The following is a 23,953-nucleotide window of genomic DNA, read 5'->3' on the forward strand; positions in this document are numbered from 1 at the left end:
ACAGTGCATAATGCTAAATGTCTAGGCTGGATTGTTTTTTTTTTTCGTTTTTGAATAACATTTCATTGCTGTTTTATGACATAAAACTATGAATCAAGCTTTGTTGTTATTGTAAAGTTGAGAGCTCTCAATTTAAGAAACTATGCATTTTTATTTTAAAAATTCTTGGCATAGCCAAACGAGTGCTGAAAAGCTGCAAAATGTATGAGCCAAAAAAGGACTAGAGAATATATGCAAGTATATATTCTATATATGTTTAATATGGCAGCGCAAAGCACCGAAATTATAGAAATTATATCAAATAGTTAAAGTGTGTAATTGCTTTTTTTTTTTGTTCTCACTTAAGATGTGGGAAAACAAACTGTAAACTACATATCTATTAGATATATAGTAGACGTGTTTGGGTTTATAAAAAAATATATATATCTGATCTTGCTTAGTTTCTTTCAATATGTGTGTGTACACACACATACATGCTTTATATACAAAACAGAAACCAAAAAAAAAAAAAAAAAACTATTTTCACTTTGCTTTGCTTACATTAAGCGACAAAAATAATATATATATATATATATATGATGTATATAAATACAAAATTGGCAAATACGACAACAAAAAGAATATAAAGGAGCAAAAAAAAAAAACTAACTACAAAGTAAATCTTGTAAATGAACATTGCTTGCTGGTGTTTTCTTTAACAAATGGTAAATATCATGCCATTTCTGTTTAGCAGCTCCTTTTACAAAAGTATTTAAAAATTAAATGAAATTAAAATTAAATTAAAGGGATTTCTTTTAGCTGCTCATTTTGCTTGGAACTTATTAACTGACTGGCCACAGCGTGTGTGTGTGTTTGGGTGTATATTTGTGTGTAGATTTTATTTTTGGGGGATTTTGCTTTTAGAATCAACGCCGCAATTGTTAAATAATATAATAATTAATTGTGTATTGGTTTGTTTTCTTTTTTAATATAACTACTAAATTTAAACATTTCACTATATTTACAAATCACAGCTACAAACACTAAAGAAAAATGAGGCTTCCATTCTTCCCGCAGTGTTCCTTGACAGGCGCGCTCTCTCGATTAATTAATTAACTCATCAATTTCGCCGCATTAGAAGTTGGGGCATGGTCAGGCGACGGCGGCGGCATTGAAATTAAAAATTAACGTTTCTCCTTGTTCGAAATCAAATTAAGTAAAGTCCAGCACAAGCTTAATTAAAAAATATATATGTATATATAATAGTAATATGCTGTTGTCCCCCACTCCCTAATCCGCGCACGCTTTACAACCAACCCCCTTTGCGACCAAACAGCAAGGAACTAACTGAACCCACAAATGATTGTGTAATGCTTTGCGGTGCCGCCGTTGACTCTGCAGATTGATCTGATGATGATGATTTTGTCGTAGACCTCTCACGACGATCGGATGAGGTTGGATGATCTGTGGACACCTTGCCCAAATCAGGTCGTACACGGCCTCCGCCACTGCCTCCTCCAGCTATGGTACCCAAATCAGGTCTCTGATTAGCCATGCCATTTTTCAAATGTCTGCGGGATTTTTGTCTCTGCATTTGCTTTACTCGTGTTTCACTGGCCGACGTCGATGCTCCTCCCACTTGACTACCAGTTTGTGCGGGGTTTTTCGTTGTTGTTGCTGTTGGTGTTGGTGTCGATTTGGCGGTTGGCTTCATCATTAAACCCTGATCATCACTATCATCACTATTGTAAGCACTGGTGCTGCTGCTTGCCGTTGTGGCTGCTGATGCTGCTGGTGGTCCTGATGCAGGAGTGGGTGACTTTAGGCCACGATGCAAGACACCTTTAATTTGTGCACGATCAAAGTGTATATCATCCACAATGCTGTTACTGCTCGTATGCAAACTTTGGAGGCTACTGCCACCGCCACTGGTTATGCTGCTACCACTGCCACATTGGCTCAATGGTGAACTACTTCGATTCGCTATGCCCATGCCACGGCCACCACGCTGTGCGCTGATTATGTTCTCCAGTCCAATGCTCTCTACTTTCTCGATAAGATTCAATGATCTCAATGCGCGTCTCTCTAAATGGGAGAGCATCACCTTTTGTTGTTGTTGCTTGCTTAGGCTGCTTCTCGCCTGATGGTGCTGCTGATGCTGTTGATGGTGGTCACTGCCCACCAGTTTGCGTCGTATAAGATCTGCCCCTGACGAGAGCAGACCAAATAGCGGTTCTGGTGACTGCCCACGAGGGGGAGAACCTTCGGGACTATTGCAGGGCGTAACAGTGGGCGAATAATTGGGTCCAGCGGGCGTATTCAAGGCACTGGGTGTTACTGCCTTGATGCCACGCTCATTTAGCATACCAGCCAAGCCCAAATTGACCGAGAATGTAGAGCAGGAATTCTTGCGTGACAGTCCCGCACGAGGCGTAGCTGGAGCACTGTGAAAAAGAGAAGGTAAATCATTAGTCTCTTTGAAATTTTCAATTTGGTCCTTTAGCTTACCTTGGTTGTCTTGATGTCGATGTGGAAGCCATGCGCGAGGACATTTGTGATTGGGACAAGAATGACAGATCATTGACGAAACCATCATCGGGATGCATCACCATGCTGGTGGTATAGGTATATGTGGTGCAACCGCCTGGGGCCTCAAACTGTTTGCATGGCAACAGATCCTCGTTGATATCCTCTTCGACATCGGAGAGCGTATAGAATTGCATGCCGAGTTCATCGAGACCGCGTCCACCGCGTATGGTGACACCGGGGCGTTCATCTAAAAGGCCACTTAGTGTGGGTGTTGCCAAACGGGACCAATGATGCAGGGTCTGGGAGCCTTCCATGGGTTTGACGATTTGCAATTTCTCTGGAAGACGCCACGAATGATGTTGCTGCTGCGATGAAGTCATTGAGGCGGACATGTGATTTAGTGAAGAGCCAGCAGACATGCCAGAGGAACCAGTAGACATAACGCTATCAGGTGTACGCACACCCATTGGAACACCCCCGCCACCAGCAGCAGCAGCTGCTCCTGCTCCTCCTTGAGCTAAGGGCTCATCATAGTTATAAGTGCCGACTGGAGCATAGGAGAGCATTGCTCTACGTGCCAAAACTTCAGCAGGCGTTAGACGCTTTAGAGCTGCTTCCAATTCTTTGGCTCCTGGAGCACCGGGTACACCTGACGGTTGCGCTGGATAACCATCATCGGATTGTGAATTCAAACTCTCATTGGATAGAGTTTTGACACCAAGACTGCCGCCGCCGCCACCACTGCTGCCGCGATAATAAGAGCCAGCTGGATATGCCATTGATGCCATACGTGGACCCGATGAACTACTCATTGACATGGCACCCAGCTGCGTCATGGAAACATTGCCACTATCCATGTAGTTGCCACTCTTGCTGGCACAGCGCACCGTATCAAAGACACGTTTATACGGAGGAACTATGCCAGAGCCAGCATAAATACTACTGCTGGTGCCACCCATTGCTCCACCACCTTGCAACTGCATCATCATGCGTCCTATACGATCTGCCCGTTGGTTATCTCCACTGATGCCCGAATCTAGACTATTCTCCGAGTACATTGAAGACTGCATCAGTTCACATTGTAGGGAATCAGGCTGCAGCATCATGGCACCGCCCATTCCAGGGCCAGCCATACTTGTACCCAATCCTCCCATAAATGAGCTTCTAACTTGTGGTTGACTACGCTTTCGCTGTTGCTTCAATTGATCTTGAGCTGAGTGGAGTAGGGCCAAGACTTCTTCATACCGTTGCTTAAACTCCACCAATTCCAATGCCAAAGCATTTTGATTCTCCTTGGTAATGTGCAGCATGGACAGATGCTCATCATTATCCTGCGTCAACTGATGCAAACGCATCTCAGCCTCACCCAGACGGGCCGTTAGATTAACAATTTGTTCATGCTGCAGACGATTCTCCTCCCTTTGCCGCTCTAATTCTAAACTTAAATTATCATACTGCGAATTGGCATCATTCAATTGGGCCCCAATATCGGCCATCAATTTACGTTCATGCTCCTCCACCTCATCCGTTTGATGGGCCAATTGTGTGGCCTCATGCTTAAGGGTTTTGTTCTCATCCAATAAAGAATTCACCTTCTTTTGCAGCAGATCCAATGTTATCGATTTGGACATGGTGGGAGTGTCTGAATAAGAAAGTAAAACCGAATATATTATTTCTACCATTTTTATGGTTCACCAAACTCCATTTAGCTTACCCGCATCTGTTCCATCATCCGCATCATCTGTTAGCACCGAAATAAGTTCATTCTTTTTATGCAATTCATGCACCAATTGGGATCGATCATCATTGGATTCCTTAAGCTCTGTTTCCAGATGACTAACACGCAGTTCCAGTGCATTATTCTGTTTTAACAGATCCTGACCAATTTGTACGGTTAGCTCCAAATCCTTCTCTTTCTCTTCCAATAGACGCGTAACGGCTTCAATATCATCGTATGCCCGAGTCATCTGGCTAACACGATTACCGCATAGAACTGTAATTAAAGAAACAGGAGTTTAAATTATTATTAAGGTCTATAATATTTAAAATTAAAGCATAAAAAGGCGAGAAAGATCTTACAAAATATATTTAAATAATATTGAAACTTGCATTATTTCGATTAGACATCAAAATAAATTTTCACTTTGAGAAATTAGATATTCTAGCATTAAGAGATCACCAAAAAAGATCTGACTTTAAAATATTAATAATTATCAATTAATTAGCGGATTGTAATAATCCGAAATAACTTTAAAACTGTAAATCACTGTATATTTAAACAAACTTGCTATTGTAGGGTAAACCAATGTCGGCTTGACCAGCTGTAGCCGGTCCCTTTAGATTTCAAACAGAGGTCTGTTAATTTTTAACAGCGTTCCGTTCTGTTATTCAATTGACATTTAATTGAAACTAATTTTAACCTTCCATTAACAATTGCTCGTTCTGCAGGCCAAATGTGGGGCTGGCCATTGTTGTTGTTATCGTTGATGGTGTTGTCTCCATTTCCATTTCATCTTCGTATTCAAGTTCATTGTCTATGATGCAAAATTCATCATGCAATTGCAACATATCGTTGCCACTGTGGTTGTTTGTGTTATTTGTGGCTTCTGAGTGGCACGCAGCAAAGGCGAAATCTTCTAGAGAGGAGGCAACAACAATGCCAACAGCATCCACAAAATTTGTCTTCGTTTGCCATTCCCCACCATTTCTCTGTACTTTGTCTTCTTCTTCTTTGTTGGCTAAAAATCGATGAGTCGCAGCAGAGTTTCTGCTGCTGCTGCTGCTGCCGGCAGCAGATTGAACAGACAATTGCGGCGCCATCTCCAACTCCTCTGCCCCCCTTGCAATTTCCTCAGCAGTCTTTCCCGTCGCTGCATTGTTTACGTGCGTCATTTTGTTTTCGTTTTTTCTTTTATTCTATTTTAATTTCAAAGAATTTTCCGCAGAATTCTTGGCTTGATTTCATTTCCTTTTTAATTCTTTTTTTTTTTTTTGTTGGTTCGTTGATTTAATTAAAAATTCTTTTCAATTTGTATTATGCAATTTTTAAAGCAAAATCGGAAGAATAAAACATTGTCAAGGCACTTTTTTTTTTTGTTTTGGTCGTGAGGGAGGGAAGAATGGTGGTTGGCAAATTCACAGTTACTCTTTGTGCTCTCTCTCCCTCTTGGTAGTCACATGATTTTCTTGTACTTTTAATTTTTATTATTTATTTGCTTTAAATGTAAACATTAAAAATTAAGTGCTGCATTCATGCGAATTGTTTAAAGAGAAAAGAGAAACTATTTTGAATAACTGTTATGACAACAGCAGGCAGAGCAGAGCCTAAGCCAGGCAGCAGACGCTCTCTCTCTCTCTGTGTTTGTTTGTTCTCTCTCGGTAAGGCTCTCTTTTGCCACCCACTCTCTCTCTCTCAGTTCAACTGCGCGCCGCATTGGCAGAATTTTTGTGAGTTTATTTCTTAAAAATTCGTTCAAAACCTGAATTGAATTTGTTTGTTGTTGTTGCTTCAAAAATTTATATTTTTAGCCCATGAGCTTAGCTTTGAAAATTTCCTTCTTGCTCTGTCAACGAACATACAAACACACACACACACACACGCTGGCAGCAATAAGCAGCGCCGCTTGCAGCGACGTCAACTGCGGCAGCATAAAGCAGAAGTAAAAGGCGTTTTCCCACCATTAGTGAAAGGAAAAAGGCCAAAAAGAAAACTGTTTAACAGATGTGAGAGATAAATTCCCAAAAATTTTAGCCGGAAAAAACGAATAAGAGATACCTGGTACATAGCCAGAGTTGACAATTATTTTAATCTATTGTCTCAACTGGGGATCACCACGTTATTATGACCTCTCTCTATACAATATTATCACTCAAAATACAACAGATTTCAAAGCAGTTAATCTACATACATATGTACATATGTGAGTTTGCTTGCTCTCTGTACTTTTAATGATCTTGAAAAGATTTTCCCTCTCTTTTAACATTTGCCAAGTATAGTGCAGGGTATACAAAAACTGAAATCACAACTCACATGTTTGTTAAAATAGATTCCACTTATTGTTAGATTTTCCTGTACTTCTTCACGGTCCACGCTTCACTTCACACACACTTCACAACAATAACATTAATATTGGCCACAAGGCTAAGTCCAAAGGTGGAGAGACTCAATAAGTAAAACGCGAAATCTATTTTGGCCAGACAAATAAAAGATAAATCCAGTAGCAGCAACTCGTGACAAATAAAAAACGCAGTTTAATCGGGGTTGCTGTTGTTGTGGGAATGGTTTTTTTCTTTCGTTAAAATTTTGCGTCGTTTTTTGGAATCTTTTTCAAACATTTGTTATTTTATTATTGTATAAACTATATTCTTTATTCAATTGATTTTCACTTTGACACATATATCTTATCTAGAATAATTTTTTTTTTTTTTTTGTTATAATTTTGCACAAATTGTGTAATTTACGAATTGCAGATACGCGAGAGAGGCTGAGAGAGACTGAGGCCAGTGTTGCCATTTTGGCTTATTTTATGCTAGATCTGGATTATTTCAAAATGAAATAGCTTGGAAAGTGGTTAGTGATGTAAAAAAACATCGATGATTCTTGGGCAATGCTTTCCAATGTTTTTCGATGTTTTGTGACATACCGATGTTTATAAAAAAAGACTGCTAAGAAAGCATTTGTTATATTATTATTTGATCACAAGACTACGTAAAATTCGTAAATTGATATAGTTTTAAATTCTGTTTATTATATTGTTAAGTAAACCACTCAACAAAGAAATAAAAAAAAAACTTAGAAAGCATTTATTTAAAAGGCTTTTAGGAATTGAATTAACGAAAAATAATGGAATTGGTAGAAACATCGATGTTTATAGCCGATGTTTCACACAACATCGATTTATCTCCATGAACATTGACATCGAAATTTCGACACAAATTTACATCACTAACTGAGACTGTGAGAGTGAATGAATTTCAGCGCTTGTTGTGTTGTATGTATATTGGAATCCACCACCACTAAAACGTATGAGAGCGAGCGAGACAGTACAGTTGGAGTCCACAGCCAAACACACAAACACATACATACATTTACATTTACGGAAGAGAGGCAAAGAGATACGACAGCTGGCTCTCATTGGCAGCATTGCCAGCCAACAAAAATTTAAACAGAATTTTTTATACCTAAAACAGTTTCTTTGATACTCTATGTTTCAATTTGTTCAATTTGTGTTGTACATTTCCTATTCATTCTATATTTTGTCAGGTAAAAAGGTCGACAAAATCTTACTGCAAACCGGAACAGCATTTCTGCTTAAGCCTAATCTCATTCATGAATAAGGGCGCGCGAAAAACTAAGCGGGTAATTTTCAAGAAAATATTGAAATACAAATTTCCAGGAATGGAAAACATCATAAAATTCCAAAATGCATGTGTTTATAAAGTCAGGTAGAAATTTTAAAAATAAAATTTAATATATTCACGACCAAACTTATGCATTATATAACTTGCTAAAGATTTTATTAGTTTATGTTTGTGGTAATAGCTATAAAGTATTGAAGAACTGATAAATTTGGTTAATAGATAAGGCGCCTGGTGTAGCATTAATAACCGAAGACCCCCCAAAAGTAGGCCATGTACTTTTTGGCGTTATTTTTGTGTATAATGCAAATTATCTTACCCTTTGAAATTGATTAATAATAAAACTGTTGATAAACATTATCAATATTTCATTTACGCTTGAAGTGTTGATGGATGTTGACTCAGCTCATACTTTAATGACTATTAATTAGCTTGGTTAGAAATTGGAAATATATATAATATATATGTATATATTAATTTCAATTTAGAAAAGTAATAAACATTCACCCCTTAAGTACTGTACAAAAAAGTCATAAAACTATTTGCCTAATTATTTTTTCCGCAGCTTCACGCTAATAATAAACCTTTTAACGTTTCGCAGACGTTTTACCTTGACTTTTTGCCTAAAACTTTTGTCAAAAACCAATTGCTCGATTGAATGATAAGCAATCGTAAACAATAAAAAAAAAGTTTCCAGACTGAATATATAGTTTCTGCCAATATAAAACCCAGCGATAAGTGGATCTCTCTCACTCTCTCTTTCCCTCTCTTAATACAAATAAAACGAAATTTTATAGTTATTGCTGGGCTTATAATATGAGATCATTAGATCATGTGCTCCATTACAGCTTTGCGAAGCGCTTAAACGAATTTAATAGTTGACTTTTCTAATGAACTTGCTAAAAAATCATCATCATCATGGCAAAAATGATTCGACATTAGTGCAAATATCAATATGGCGGCATGTTCTAATGATAAACACACTCACACGATCAAAAACAAATACAAAGTCTCAGGAATAATAGAAACTCAAACAAATAAACTCTGAAAGGCCTACATACATACATACATATGTGAAAAATGGACATCGTGTTTGTTCACACGTCGTCCGCGGTAAAAAAGAAGAGAAAATACTTAGAAATTATTAATATTTGATAGCTTTAAATTGAAAATACATTAATCGACCTAGGCCACAAGAGTCATAGCAAGAAGTTTGATAAGATAGACCTGCCAGCCGGTCGGACGGACACGCGGCAAAATGGCTTTAAGGCTAAGAATTAAACTGCAATCGTAGTATGCAAGCACTTTACTGATAAGAGACTGCCTGAAACAATGTTTAAAAAAGGTGTTGAAAGTAAATTTTAATACATATATGTACATATATACAGACATATCCAGATAAGATTGTATTCGCTTGTCCCTGAACTAGAAAAATAAATCAAAACTTAATGCAATTTATACGGCCCGCTGAACGATTGCAAAGATTAAAATGCAATGTAAGAGAGAATTTGAGAACTTAAAACGTTTATATATGTACATATAATTACTATATATTCTCGATCGACGTCAAAGAGTGTTGAAATATCTCGTCCATATAAACATATTAGAGTTTATTAGAACAAAACTAAACTAGTCCTACAACTACAGCTGGATTTAAGAACGTCCTGCCCGATATACTTTTTTTTTATATTTCATCTTATACCTTGAAAACATTGTTTGATTAAGTATATGATTAAGAGAAGACTTAAGATAATCACTGATTAAATACAGATGACATGTGGATAAGAGTAGGGGCATTACGATTATTTGCCTAATTATAGAAAACAATACTTTGTTAGCCAAGTTAGCTTTCTCTGTAACCGCTCAGACTATCCCAAAGATTTGCTAGTATTGTCAAAAGGGACAGTTTGCTAGTATTGTCGACAGTCGCCACATTTACATAGGATTTGTCATATACTGGGGGGGGAAAAAACCGCAACTAGAAAAATCCCAAATGTGATACAACTCTGATTTATTCTACTTGAAGATCTAAACGACCGCTTTATCTTAGTATGTAATTTCTAAAACATAATCAAATGATTTGTTGTCCATAATTCAAGACGTTCTTGACAAGATCCTTCTAGTATATAAGAATTAAAAGAAACAAAAATATTGTTGAATAAAACAAACTCTAAACTTGCATTAACACAATTGAATGGATGATTCATTTGCGGCGGCGATTAATCATGTTAAAACATTCTTACCTGTGTTACTCAGAAGACTGCGAACAACTTTTAGACAATTTTTGCCATCAACATTCTTTGATGCATAATACATAAGCTCCCAAGAGTTTGCCGCTTGCAGCAATTCAGCAGGTAACTCAAAATTAGGTGGAGCATTCTGTTCCTGCTCCGTCATTTCACAATTCAATCCACCAATGGGAGTTGAGGCTGGTGTACAGGGAATACTGCTTTGCAAGTTATTCTTTTGTTCCCCCATCGAGGCAAAGTCATGGAGCAGGGATAGCAATGGAGCCGATATTATAAGTGGTGGATCTGTGGATTTCGGTGTCGTTTTCATTCGCTTGACAATGCAACGCATTCGATCGACAGCCTCTAGTTCCAGTTCCAGTCGCGTGGGCGGCGGTACCAGACCATTTACAATAGCCGACATGGATGAGGAGGAACAATTACTAGTCAAACTATCACAATCGTTTGCATGCAACTGCGGAAATTTATCGGCGGCACGTTGAATCTTTGTATCCAAATGTTTGCCCAACAATTTGATTGTATTATCAAAATGTTTACTTGAATTTGATGGCTTTTCGGTGATAATCACTGATGCTTGTGGGGACAAAGAGGCGGATAATGAGTTATCCAAAGTGCTGCTATTTATCAATTGATGTTGCCCAAAATGTATATCATATTCGTGGTTATCCTCATCGTCAGCATTGACTTTGTCGGGATCGAGTGTTAGTTCGACTTCATTTATTCTGGGCAAATGACTAAAGTTCGCTCTCAGCGGACTTAATTTTGATTGTGGTTGTTGTTGTTGGGATACTTGCTCCGAATTACTTTTGTCCTGCAGTAGCGACATTTTCTTGTTTTGTGTGTTCACTTAGTTTTTTATTATTATTTACATTTACATTGTTTATTAAATAATTTTAAATTTTCTATTTTTTGCTGTTTCACTAATAAAGAAAAATATTTAGACACGAGTGTGTGTGAGTATGTGTAGTCAATTCTATCAAACTTCCTGTCAAAGTGAAGTTAAATGTCGTTTCCAACACTGTAGATCACATTTTGAAGGCCCCTTTTAACACTATATCTTAGGGAGATCATTGTTTATGAAGGAAAACTTTTGCCTGCTGCCATTGGCAAAAATATTTTGCGCATTTGGAATTGACGCCTAAAATTAGACCCATTGACTTTTATCTTTACGGCCAAACTTCCCCCCAGTCTAACTTATCGATGGGACTTAATTTAGTCAAAGGTTTATACTTTTATTTATAATTTTCTGCTGATGATTATTCAAGCCACAAAAAAAAGAAAGACAATGGCAAATTGCTACACACACATTTGCAGCATTTACATACAATGACTAAAAGAAAAAAAGACTAAAATATTTCAAAACTTTTGCAAGACTTTTACACAACGAACACTAGAGTGGACCCCCCAAACAACGAATGAATGGATTGGATCAAGGGAAAATATATATAATCTAGTTAGTGGAAAATTCAAGCATAATGAAAACAAGTTTCATAAATTAGCCGCCCAGACCAACCCAGTCCAGTCCAGTCTTCTTGTCTTCACAAAAGAGAGGAAGGAAAACAGTTAAAAGATGCGTTCGAAAAACTGAATGCTGTAACATGCCGACGATCACGTAGGTTTTCTTAGACAGGTATTTCAGTAGCTTACACTTGGGCATCGTTTTCATGTGGGTTGCTCAATCTTAGAATTATTCTTTCCTTTCATCAGCGAGTGCAGAGGAAATGATGCACAACAGCACTTCCCACAGAGATGATAGAAGAGAATTAGGCCTGTTGTGTGTGTTCTCAATGGCCAACAGATCATAATTTATTAATGGCCAAAGTGAAAGAAAATTAAGCTAACGGTTGTGCCAAATGAACAAACAGCCATAAGATGACCAACATGATAATAGAGCCCAAGACCAGACCAATCTACAACAAAAAACCAAATAGAAATATTGGCATTAAAAAAAAGAGAAAGATGAATCTAGTCAAATCATCTTGCTGATTCATAAGTCACTTGGTAAAATGAAGCAAACAAAAAACCAAGGGATATAGACAAACTTTGACTAAGCTATGGATTAATACTCTTTTTCGTGTACATTTGTTTGTAGACATGTGGAGCTAAATATGTAGGTCCTAGTATTGTTATCCTGGAGATCAATGCAAAACAGAAAAGTGGAAAATGGAAAATAAGAGCAATTGGTATTTTAGTATTAGATTAGTATTTTTTAATCTATTGAGAAGAATGCGAGATTCGGACAAATGTTAACAGGATACTTTTATTTGTTGCACTTGTCTGACCAAAATGAATGTACCCTTCGTTTGCAAGGGTATAAAAAAGTAATTACTTTTTCGACGGTGACCCTGCTAAAAACAAAAATAAGAAAACGTCATTTCAGGTTCATCGGCATGCATGAGGCGTAGCCGCAGTCACTACTATATACAAAATTTTTTATGCATTTTATGAGTCAGCTGATATGGCAAAAAAGACAGAGATAGAGAGAGGGACAAAAAGAGATGTATTGGTAATGCGAGGGGTAAAAACAATCAGAGACTTGAAATGAATAAGTTGACAATATGTGAATAAATTTACAGTTACCAATGCATAGAAAAAGAAAAAACCATACAAACGATAAATCAACAAAAAGCATATGACAAAATGAGTCTCAAGAATAAAAGCTTGATTAGCTTGACTGATTGTTGAAAATTATGTAAGCTCAAGATAAAAAAAAAAAAAACACAACACTCAATGAAATTGTGTGAGAAAATGCAAAAAAAAATAAAACCTAAAAGTCCAATCAATCGCAAAAGACATACGAAAATGAAGCGAAAACGCCAAAATAGCAGTAACATTAGAGCAGTTGTAGTTTATTTTTTTTTAGTTCACATAAACTTTCACAAAACCATATGGAAAAAAAATAAACAACAAAGTTGTAGTTGTGTTACTGGTAATTAATTATGGCCAACAAAAAGAAAATATATTTAGTTTTTTTTTTTCTTTTTTTTGGTGCACATTTAATCATCTCTCTTTTATGGCCAGCAAAAATTCAATGGACGCGCACCAAAAAAATAGGAAAAAGTAATAAAAACCAGATCAACACTAACTAAATGACAGTCTTTAACACCTTTGCCAGTTCTGTTTCAAGAACATTAAAAATGTTTATTTTACTCTAAGTTCTGTATTTGAACTTCAATAGATAATCTTGTTTTTAGATGAGAACTTAACTTAGGGAAAACACAATTATTAGATTACATACAAATATTTAAAACGGACTAACCAGATGGTTCGAAATCGAAGACTATATCCCCTCTGCTATTACCTCTAGTGGCATATGACCTTCTCTCACTGTTCGCTGATAAACCGATTTTATTAAAAACTAGCACGGGATGTTATGTAGCAACAGTTTAAAATAATTGATAGACTAATTTGCATAGAAACAAATAGACCAAAGATATTTTAACCTATGCAAGGCAAAGTATCAATTGCTCCATTACACGGTTACTCATTTAACGCTTTCGAGCACTGTGGGAACACCATGAAATAAGGAAGTTCAATCGATATTGCCCGTTAGTAATTAAAATTATATGAAGTGCGGTAAGTCAATGCAACAATTGTAACATATACAAACGGGCAAAATAAAAGAAAAAACTAGCTTTGAGCTACATTTTCTTAAACTAATTACACACAATGTGAATGTCCTACTGAAAAGAGGCCATTGACACACACACACACACACATAGAGAAAGACGCAATAAAAGAAAAACAAACAGAAAACAAAAACAAAATTGAGTTGGGTATCCAACACAAATGCCTTCAGGTGACGCCGGTCGATGCAGTGTTGCGAAATGACGCAATGAAAGTATGTCACCTCAAATAAAAATATAGTCTGCAAAATGTTTGTGTTTGCCAAAGAAGGGCCACCACTACAAAAACAACAATAACAACGAAAATTAATCGGCTTGGCACATGACACAAATTTTTGCTAGCATTAGCACCAATAACTTACAAGAAAAAATTACATTTTCGTACATTAAATTGGAAACGGGACGTTTTTTTTTTGTTACCCACTGGTAGCTAGTTTAGTTTAAAGAGAAAAAGAATTTTAAGATTTAACCACAACACACAAATTAAAGTATCCAACATCACTTAGATCACAGAGTACATCAAATAATATAACAAAAACGAAATATATATAAAAAATACATTTCGTACCTATTTAATGGCTAATAATGGTTTTGAGGTTAATAATTCTTGATGGGTACAAACGAAAAAAAAAAAAAAAACAGAAACAAGCAACGAAATTAAAGCAACGGAGTAGATAAACCGTTGATTGATGCGGAAGAAGCCGACAATGATAATGGTAATGATTAATCAAGAGCAACTGCGAGGGACAGAGAGAGAAAAACTAACATCGAACTGGCCAAGCGGCATTCTAATGTAACGGTAAATGTGATACAATTATCTACCCAAACAAACCCACCAAACAGCTGACAGGCTAACAGGGACACGCTACACGAAGAGATAGAGAAACAAGAGGTTAAAGAAAACTAAAAAGCTAAGCCACATTCCGATAGACGTTTGTCTGGAAATTCTCCTTCTTATCAGCTCTCTTTCTCTCTCCCTCTTTCTCTCTATTAGAAAAACTTATGGAAGAAATGATTATGTAAAAAGCGCATTGAGCAAATGGAGCTATGTGTTTGTATGTGTCTGCTCGTAAAGCCAGACAAGGGCACACACAGCCATTTTAAGAAACAACAAGAAACAAATTCAAAGTGACATGGCCCAGCCCCATTCATTAAAAACCATACCCTTTAATAAGAACAACAAAAAATTACAAATTTCCTATCGCAGAGAGAGAGAGAAAATGTGCTGCTAATTTTTTTTTTCTGCTTTTTGTTGCTGCGTGCGTGTGTAGTTGGTCCTAAAAATAAATTCAATTTGTATGACGGCACTTGGAGAAAATCCAAAATGTGTGTTTCAGTTTTGTTTTGCCACTCGTACTCACACACACTAATACGCACACACATCTGTTTGCGCACACACATACATATATAGACACTTATGTATGTATAAATATATATAAACGTTTCGGCAGAAATATGTTTTATTAATAATTTGAAGCTATAATGATTTTCTATTTCTTTTTTCTATTATTTGGCACACAATTTCTTATATTTTCGGCACACAAACGCACAAATTTTCACTGCCAACGAAATAGAATTTTCTTTAAATAAACATTTGTAAATTTCTATATTATTATTATTACACTTTTTGGCACTTTTTCTTTCTTTCGTACACACGCGGACAAGCTGTAAAAATTCGCAACAAAAATTCCCGCCCCGGCAGCTTAAGAAACGAAAGACAACTGAAGCGTCTGGCAACGCCACACTGGGGACCTAGGTCGCCAAATCAGCTGGTTGATGAGCTGGCTGTCAGCTGTTTGCTAGCTATAGTCAGCTTTTGTGTTAACCCACACTGTTAGCAAAGCAGCAACAAGTGTTGGTTAGGGGCGGGCAAAAGTTTCAAATTTGAAATAATGAATTTGATAGATTTTAAAAAATTTATCAATTAATTCAATAAAATACAATCTTTGGCAATTATTTTACTTTTTGAAAGTAACGTTGAACTGCATAATAATATTTACAAAAGGGATATTGAAGAAAATGATAAAAGATATTTGAATAATTCGTTAAATCAAAAACTAGCCAAAATTTTTCTGCAATCTTTCCTCTTTAAAACAATACTTTTGCAGATTTTCACATGATTTTCTTGTGATGTGAAATGTTTTCTACTTTAAATACCACAAATTGCTTTGGAACGAATATTAGTTTGCTCATGTAATTATCCTAAAAATGACTCCTCCTTTTCATTTCATTGTTTTAGTTTCTTTAAGCTTTTGTCATCACTTGAAATAAAATAACATGGACACATTTTTTCCTTCATGCCACCTCTAAACAATCTTTTGAAATATTGTCAGAGAGATGCCAAAAAAAATTACTTTGTCACAAATTTATTATCTTCAAATGAGGCATCACACGCAAAAAGCATTTTTCCTAGTTCTATATAATACAATGTATGTATATATCTTTAAGACATTTCTTTCAATTTATTTTTAATCCACTTTCTTGCGTAGATAAAAGAAAATTGCGTTTTGTTTTTGTCAAAAGTGAAAGCTGATAAACAAACGCAAGAAAAATACTTTAAAACTCATAAAAAAAATGGCTAAAATTGTATTTGTTATAGTATAGAATATTGTATAACAAACAAACTCATATAGACCGCATCTATATTATATACATACATATGTATGTGTGTGATTCAGAAGAAACAAAACAAACACTAGTCACAAAGTTCCGCTGCTGATAAATTCAAATTAATTGAGCAATTGAAAATAAGAGGGAGAAGGGCAAGAGTTGAGCATGTATGGCAGTCGTTGCCATAAATGTATAAATTGAGTAATTCATATTTTAGTATATGTATATATCGTACAAGGTTCATTAAATGGATATCAGCGGTTTTAGAGACTAAACTATTCGTTTTCTTTATTTAAATCAAATCCAATTTATATTGAGAACATAAAAATCAATTATAAGATTCAAAGTTTTAATACAACCTATTCTTTCAATAATTGAAAATTTATTTTAAGAGCGCATGTACATACATATGTATATAGAATGTTTGAAACAGAAAGAGAACTTTATAAAAACAACCGTGAGCAAGTGATTCAAAATATATCGAGTCATGTGCTCCAGAAAACACATACACAACTATAAATACTTTTGCATTTCTTTAGCTTGTCTAATATTATTTTTACATTCTCAAATTTAGTATCTCATTACAATTGTGAATATTTGTTCTATTCTATACTGCAAAGTTTCAACTTATATATGGAGCAATATTGCCTGAGCAATAATTTTTCACATTAGCTGATGGATTCCCTAACTAATAAATCAAAAAACCCTTAAAATTCTTGAACTGTTGCTCTTATTCTAGAGTTTTGCTTTTTCAAGAAATTGACAATTTTTCGGCCAGGATGCCTTATTAGGCGCTTTTTGATACATTTCGAATTGTGTAACAGATTGGAGATATAGTTCTAATATAGCAATATAGAAAATTTAGCAGAATTATGGCTTTAATATTTGTTGAACTTGGTGTTCTTTGGCCGAAAAACAGATGCCGCCACAGCGGCATAAAGATAGATTTATAGATTTTTCGTAAAACAGATAAAGTTCAATCCGAGATCAGGCTAATATTTTAACATAAAGTTCATTTACGAAGAATGCTTCATGGAGTGACTTAGTAGAAAATCAAGGTGATCTAGGACCGACTTGTGAGTGTTGGTATACTAAGAACAATGTTTCTTATACTAGTAGATTACATATTTTCGCTAAAGAGCTAGTACTTACGAAAATAGTTGAGGCACTCTCTAGTCTGATCTTTTGTCAGGCCCAAACCCTCAGGCGGTATGGGCAATGCTGGAGCTGGTACAAACCAATCCTCGTTCGCATAGCCAGAGAAATCAGTTAGAAAATCACTACGAACTTTATATTTAGGTATTTGTTCCTCTAGCAATGAAAATATTTCCACCTCTGGAATATTTTCGTTACTGCAGAGATCTGTATATAGAGAGAAGGAGAGAAGTTAGATAGTTAGCAAAGTAATATAGTAAAATATTACTTCATTTAACACTTACCTGTTAGGCAACTGGCATCGCACGTCTGTGGTCTATGTGATTGCAGCAACTGTTTCTGATTTTGTGTTGCTGTCGTCGTTGTCGTCTGTTGCATGAGACGCTTTGCCTGCAATTTGGGCAAATGTTTGCTAAGCGTCGCCTGGGCGGAGGGACTGAGAAGCGGCATTTGGCCGCCATTGGCCCCCAATGTTGCCGATAGCATCAAGTGTTAAAAAATAATAATAATTGTATTGTCGTTGTTGTTGTTGTTGATATTTGTGTTTTCCTCGCTCTCTATCTTTCTGCTCTCTACATCCAGCTGGTCAATGGCTAACGAACATTTGCTCAACTGCAAAAAAAAAATTAGAGTGGGTTTGTGTTAATTGTCTGGGGCACAATCACATGAAACTAATAAGCTAGCAACGACGAGCCTAGGTACGTAGTGGTTTCTCTTTTTTCGTATTTGCCTTTCATGATTTCATTATGAACATTCTTATCTGCGCTACTGATAAAGAGCTCGCGAAAATGGAAAAAAAAAGTTACCGATGATTATTAATACTATAAATATTAGTCAAACGTCAAAGGATTTTCGCGAAAGTTAAACAAAATTGATCAATAACTTTAGTGACACATACACATACCCTGCAGCTAAACACTTGTAACTATTAATATACTGTATGCAATTTATTGTGGTTTTATTGAGTGTTTCTAAATGTTTAAGTGAGTCTATGATCTCATCTGGGTGGAGACGTAAAAAAAAGTGTTTCCATTTGAAATTTAAACAATTTTATCACATATACATATTTCGTGCTGGTTACTCTTTTTTCAAAAATTTCTAATTGGGTTAGGCCAGTTGCTGGGGCTTTCCAAGCCCAATTAATGAAAATATTATCAAATGGTCATAATGTTTATCAAAAACTTTAAGTCCCAGAGAAAACCCAACATTTTTTAAACCTTGAAATCAAGAAATGGTTCTCAAGGTAAAACATTTTTCTTGGGGAACAATTTTCCCAGTGGCTTGTATGCCTATATCAAATGCCACACCTGCCTCAAAATTAACTTCTCAACACAATAGAGATTTAAATAATACTTATATATTTATAATACACATTTCTACTGCAATGCGAATAAATGGATTGATAAAAAACTCATTAAACCTGGTATTACCAATTGGCTATGGGCATACTGTAAATAACAAATTTAAATGTCAAATTTAATAAGCTAATACTTTAATACTAATTGATAGTACAGTGAAAGCTCCCGTGAGTTGTCAAAGAATACAATTGAACAAGGCCGAAGACTTCCTCAACTAGCGCTTTCACTATATTCACTGTATTTTTTAAACCAAAACATTATCCTTTTAAAGACAAATCACACAATCAATTTTTCAGGGGTCCTTCCAAAAACGTAGCCATATTTTAAAAGTCAGATGATATAGAGCTTATAAGGGCATGGCATTAATTTTAGTGCCTAAGAAGGTTTTTATGAATAAAACTTATTCTGTTTATAATACATATATTCACATATTTTCTGATTCTAACTAACTTTATGAACCACTAAATTGTTTACAATTTGTAATTACGTTGTCTTTTGATCGTGGACATTTTTAGCTTTATATACTAGTATGTGGTTATATTATTGAAAACTCCGATGTGAAGCAAACGTCGCGCAAGCGTCAACTGATTTTTCACAGATAAAGTGAGCAGAAAACACGGTAATGTAGTCGGAAGCTTTGCTGAGTCATTATACCCTTGCAGAGGGTATTATAAAATTGGTCAGATGTTTGTAACGCACAGAAGGAGACGTTTCCGACCCCATAAAGTATATATATTCTTGATCAGCATGAGAAGCTAAGTCGATATAGCCATGTCCGTCTGTCCGTCTGTCCGTCTGTCCGTCTGTCCGTCTGTCCGTCTGTCCGTCTGTCCGTCTGTCCGTCGGTGCGTACGCGTTTTACTCAGCCATCTTAAGAGCTATCGGGATGAAATTTTTTTTGGGAGCTTTTTTTTTACCCGGGTGAGATAAAGTATGAAAATCTTTGGGATCGGACTACTATATCATATAGCTCTGGAACAAAAATTTTTGCAAAAATTGGAGTATCCCCATGAAATTTACCAATATAATAGAATTTGATATAAAATCTCAGATCCCAAAATTTGACCCTGATCGGATAAATAGAACACAAGTTACAGTCTATATAAATCGGTTCAATCGCTGCCGGCAGCTCTGCTTGCTGCCTACTACGTCATCATCAAATCAACAGAGCACATGCATACACACACAGACGCAACGCTACATAAACTGTATGTGTATGCGTGCGTTGCTTTGCTTAGGGAATGAGGGAAGAAGAAGAACAAATTGTACATAGTATGAAGAGTAAAATTGTTTTGTTTGTATATTAATGAATTGAGTTGCAGAAAAGAAATTTTGAACATGTGAAATTATTATTGTCAAGGACTGCAAGGGTATATAAACTTCGGCATAGCCGAATTTAACTTCTTTGATATTTTTATCTTCAAATGTTTTTGGAGGTCGGCATCGACAAGACGAAAAACGAAAAAAGCAATTGGGAAAGTTATATCGTCAAACAATTTTGAGTACACCAACTTCAAAAAAAAAAAAAAAAAAAAGAATCCCCCTCTTTTAGATGTGAGAGAGAGACACGACAGATACCAATCCGATCCGATCCGACTACGTGCTAAGTGTAGCGTCGACAGGGTCGAAGGCGGCTGCAACTAATAAGCAAAGCGTGTGCTGCTTGTGGTTTTGGTTCTCTGTATCTCCGATAATAACAACATATGAAACGAACGAAGAGGTAAAAGTGTAATTAAACAATAAACAAACGAACAAAGCCAAAAGCAAAAAAAAGAGAGAGCAAACACTGAGCTCTGCGAATGCAAGTCTCTCTCGATTCAAGAACTAAACCCCTTCCGCACCAAACAAAGACCACTGAATCCCCAAACTGAAGCATGTGACGTTGTTTTTGGAGAGGCTTTTCCTATACAGTTATTATGCGTGCTAAACATTCACCGACCTTTTGATATATTCAGATTTACTTCAAAGTAATTAAGTTAAAGACTATTTACGCCTGTGACCTTGACAAGATCTCCTCTATAAGGTAAATGACCAGCAGCTAGTGATCGTTTGTCGATCAATATGTTCAAATGCGAAACTGAAGAATACAGACGTCATGATACGCAAAGGCGGAATCTCTAAAGGGAAAACATATTATCTAATCTAAAAAATAAATGTTTCCCGAGTGACACAACATGCACCGTAAAAGTAGAATTTAGAATCAGAATTTAGATCCCTTTAGGACAAAGTTAGAAGAACAACTAATAGTAAGGGCTTTGCTGTGTATAATTTCGGTGCTTAAGTCTAGGAAGGAAAGTTAGTTGCACGAGTTTAATATTTTAATATAGGAACGTCAAAAGGAAGGACCTCGCAACGCAAACTTTCTCCTTTAGGCTCGTTTTTCCCTTGTATAGTGATGATCTCTAATAAATTTAATAAAAATCATTACATATTTTTCCAACTGATGTTTTTTTTTTAATCCGTATTAAGGATGTACAATGACAAACCTTCTGTGTAGTAATAAAAATAAATTGGAAGAGTGCTTTTCACCAATCTTTTCCCTTGTCTCATCCTAAGACACTAGTAACACACCAGGATACATAAGTTTGAAAGATCCTAATATACTCGATTACTAATAAAGAGTATAAATATTTACGATAGTTGAAAGACCCGACGATGGACTATGAATGGCGATTACGTTTGACATTTCTTTTTCTTTGGTTTCTGTTTTTTGGCGCTATCTCCACAGTTTTTTTTTTTTTTTTTTTTTTTTCTGCTTGCAATTTGCCAAAGCTTTTGGCGTTCATTGCATAATCACACACACACAGACACTTAGCAATTAGTAAAAACCAAAATAAAAATCAAGAAATTTGTCTTTTCATTTTTTTTTTTTTTTTTGTATTTTTAGAGCGAGAAATTTACATATAGTGAAAAAGAAAAGCAAAATCGTGAATGGAGGAAGGAAGAAGCCGGCATAGTCAATAGGCGCGCGGTAATAGTTTTGGCATCATAGAAAGAAGCGCAGCGTAGCGAGACGTCGACGTCAGTTGGCACACTGATTCAAGGTTACATAAAAAATGGGGATGACTAAACACGAAATGTGTCAAACAATTTGTAATTAAATGAGCTGAATTCTAATGGCAAATGTAAATGGGGAACGCTTTTCTTATTGGTTGTTTATTTGGATTAACAAAAAATGTTTTTAGAAGGGACCACCAGCATTTCCGTGTCTTGAAAGTATAACTTAGGCTTTTAACGAATCTAAATAGGGTCGGCAAAGATTATTTTTATTTAAACTACAGTATATTCCGGTTGTAACGACTTGGCTTATAGTTCGATTCCTTGTTCCTGATGTTTGGTCCTTATACAAATATATATGAAACGACCTAAGCTTTGTACGTTTTCGCTTTTAGCGATGATATTTTTCACAGTTCAAACGAAACGAATGTTGAAGAGAACTGAATGAATTCGTTTTGTTCCTTTCGTCTGTCTCTTGAGCAACGTTATAACCGGATTCCACTAAGAACAGAACAAAGCCATTTTGCCATTATTATCTTTAACTGACATTTAGCATTTCCAATGTCGGCCAAACTATTTGTTTAACGTTTAGGATTAATTTGAAATAACTTCTTGGACATGACACTATCTCAAAGGCCTTTTGACCACTGTGCCCCTCCTCGTACATACATATGTGTTGAGGCGGATGGCTGTTGTTGTTCTTTTTTTTTTATTGTTGTTGTCACACTCGCACTCACATGCACGCATTGCAGGCATTTTTCATTTTGTTTTATACGGTTTTGTGGCATAGACGCGTTCAGCGCGCATTTCAGACAGACAACACAAGAACAACAACAAAAACAGCGGGAATATAGCAACTGAAATTGGATGGCATAATGCTCTAAAATTATATTCAAACCCTCTGAAAATGGTTGCCAAAAAACAAAAAAACACAAACACAAATTTGTTAGAGTTCTTGCGTTTGTTCGTATAAATTGTTTTTGGCATTTTCGTTGATTCTTGCTCCTGAGCTATTTTCACGCTCTTTGTACTCAATTTTTCTTTTTTGGCATACGCACACTATGATATTTTTACCGTTTTTTCACACACTTATATAAGGAAAAGCAGAGGCAAGCAGCGCTGCTAGTGGGGCAGGGTCATTAGACGACAACGATTATAATTGGTGTGGATTGTCTTGATAAAAATTGATTTATTTAGTTTTTTCTTCTTTTTTAATTTACATGAATCAGCTGGCTGCTGTTGATGACGATGATGATGATGCGTAAGGCGAGTTGGGGGAAATGCTGATGCTGTGTGTGGGGGGAGGTCAGAAGTAACTGTAGAATGTTGCGTAGGCGCAGCTGTCCCTGTATGTGTGTGTGAAAGTTACAAAACACTGTCAAGCACTTTTTTCATTTATTCCATCACAATTTCATAATATTTTACTTTTATATCATTTTTGTTTCGCTTAACCTTTAAATCACGAAAGAGCCGTCAAATTATTGAATTTTCATTTTCTTTCTTTGCACTCTTTGCTTTCTGTTTTGGTCATACAACAACATTTAATTTGTAGTTATCGTTGTTGTTGTTGGCTGCTACCTACATTTTTTTGCCATTTTTTTTCCTCAGCGTTTCGTCGTCACATGGATTTTTTTGTTTTATTACTCGCCGTACACAACGCACTACTCGTCAAGTGATTTGCAAAAAACGACTTTATACACAATTTGTTAACTATTAAAAATATTAATAAACACTTTGTGTTTGTGTGCGTCTGTATTTAACAACGAATTAAACTAATTTATTTAACTAAATTTCGATTTTGCACTTTCGTGTTGCAGTGTTAAAAAAACATGCAGATCCCAGTATTCGGATCCACTATTTTCAACACTCCCAGTATTTGATGCCTACGTTTTAACAGTCTGTTAATTTAACATTAACAACAATTTTATGCCGTTAATTCAAAATCAACTGAAAATACAAAAAGGAAACAAAAAATCAAATATTCCACTTTAATAGTTCCAGCTTACTGAATTGAAATAGTTGTTTTGGTTTGTTTTTTGATATCAATTTTTATTTTTGATTAAATACTTTTTGAAATTTCTACAAAAAGATT

General features: G+C 35.8%; 1 protein-coding gene across 4 annotated transcripts; it reads right to left on the reverse strand.

Moving 5' to 3' along the window:
* Positions 1-851: 851 nt before the first annotated feature.
* Positions 852-23,679, reverse strand: milt (trafficking kinesin-binding protein milt). 4 transcript variants are annotated; one of them, XM_068294473.1, is made up of 6 exons: positions 23,444-23,679; positions 17,791-18,118; positions 17,504-17,713; positions 4,223-4,501; positions 2,488-4,150; positions 852-2,423 (listed from the first exon to the last, which is right to left on the reverse strand). In XM_068294473.1, the coding sequence occupies exons 2-6, from the start codon at positions 17,990-17,992 to the stop codon at positions 1,286-1,288; spliced, it is 3,492 nt and encodes a 1,163-aa protein (XP_068150574.1). In that variant the 5' UTR covers positions 17,993-18,118; positions 23,444-23,679; the 3' UTR covers positions 852-1,285. The 4 variants fall into 4 exon arrangements, with proteins under 4 accessions (XP_068150574.1, XP_068150575.1, XP_068150573.1 ...); XM_068294474.1 differs by lacking the exon at positions 23,444-23,679 and adding an exon at positions 18,411-18,557; XM_068294472.1 differs by lacking the exons at positions 17,504-17,713; positions 17,791-18,118; positions 23,444-23,679 and adding exons at positions 10,110-11,035; positions 15,103-15,255.
* Between the last annotated feature and the right edge of the window lie 274 nt (positions 23,680-23,953).

Source organism: Drosophila tropicalis, unplaced genomic scaffold, assembly GCF_018151085.1.
Source record: "Drosophila tropicalis isolate 14030-0801.00 unplaced genomic scaffold, ASM1815108v1 contig_845, whole genome shotgun sequence".
Classification (NCBI taxonomy): Eukaryota; Metazoa; Arthropoda; class Insecta; order Diptera; family Drosophilidae; genus Drosophila; species Drosophila tropicalis.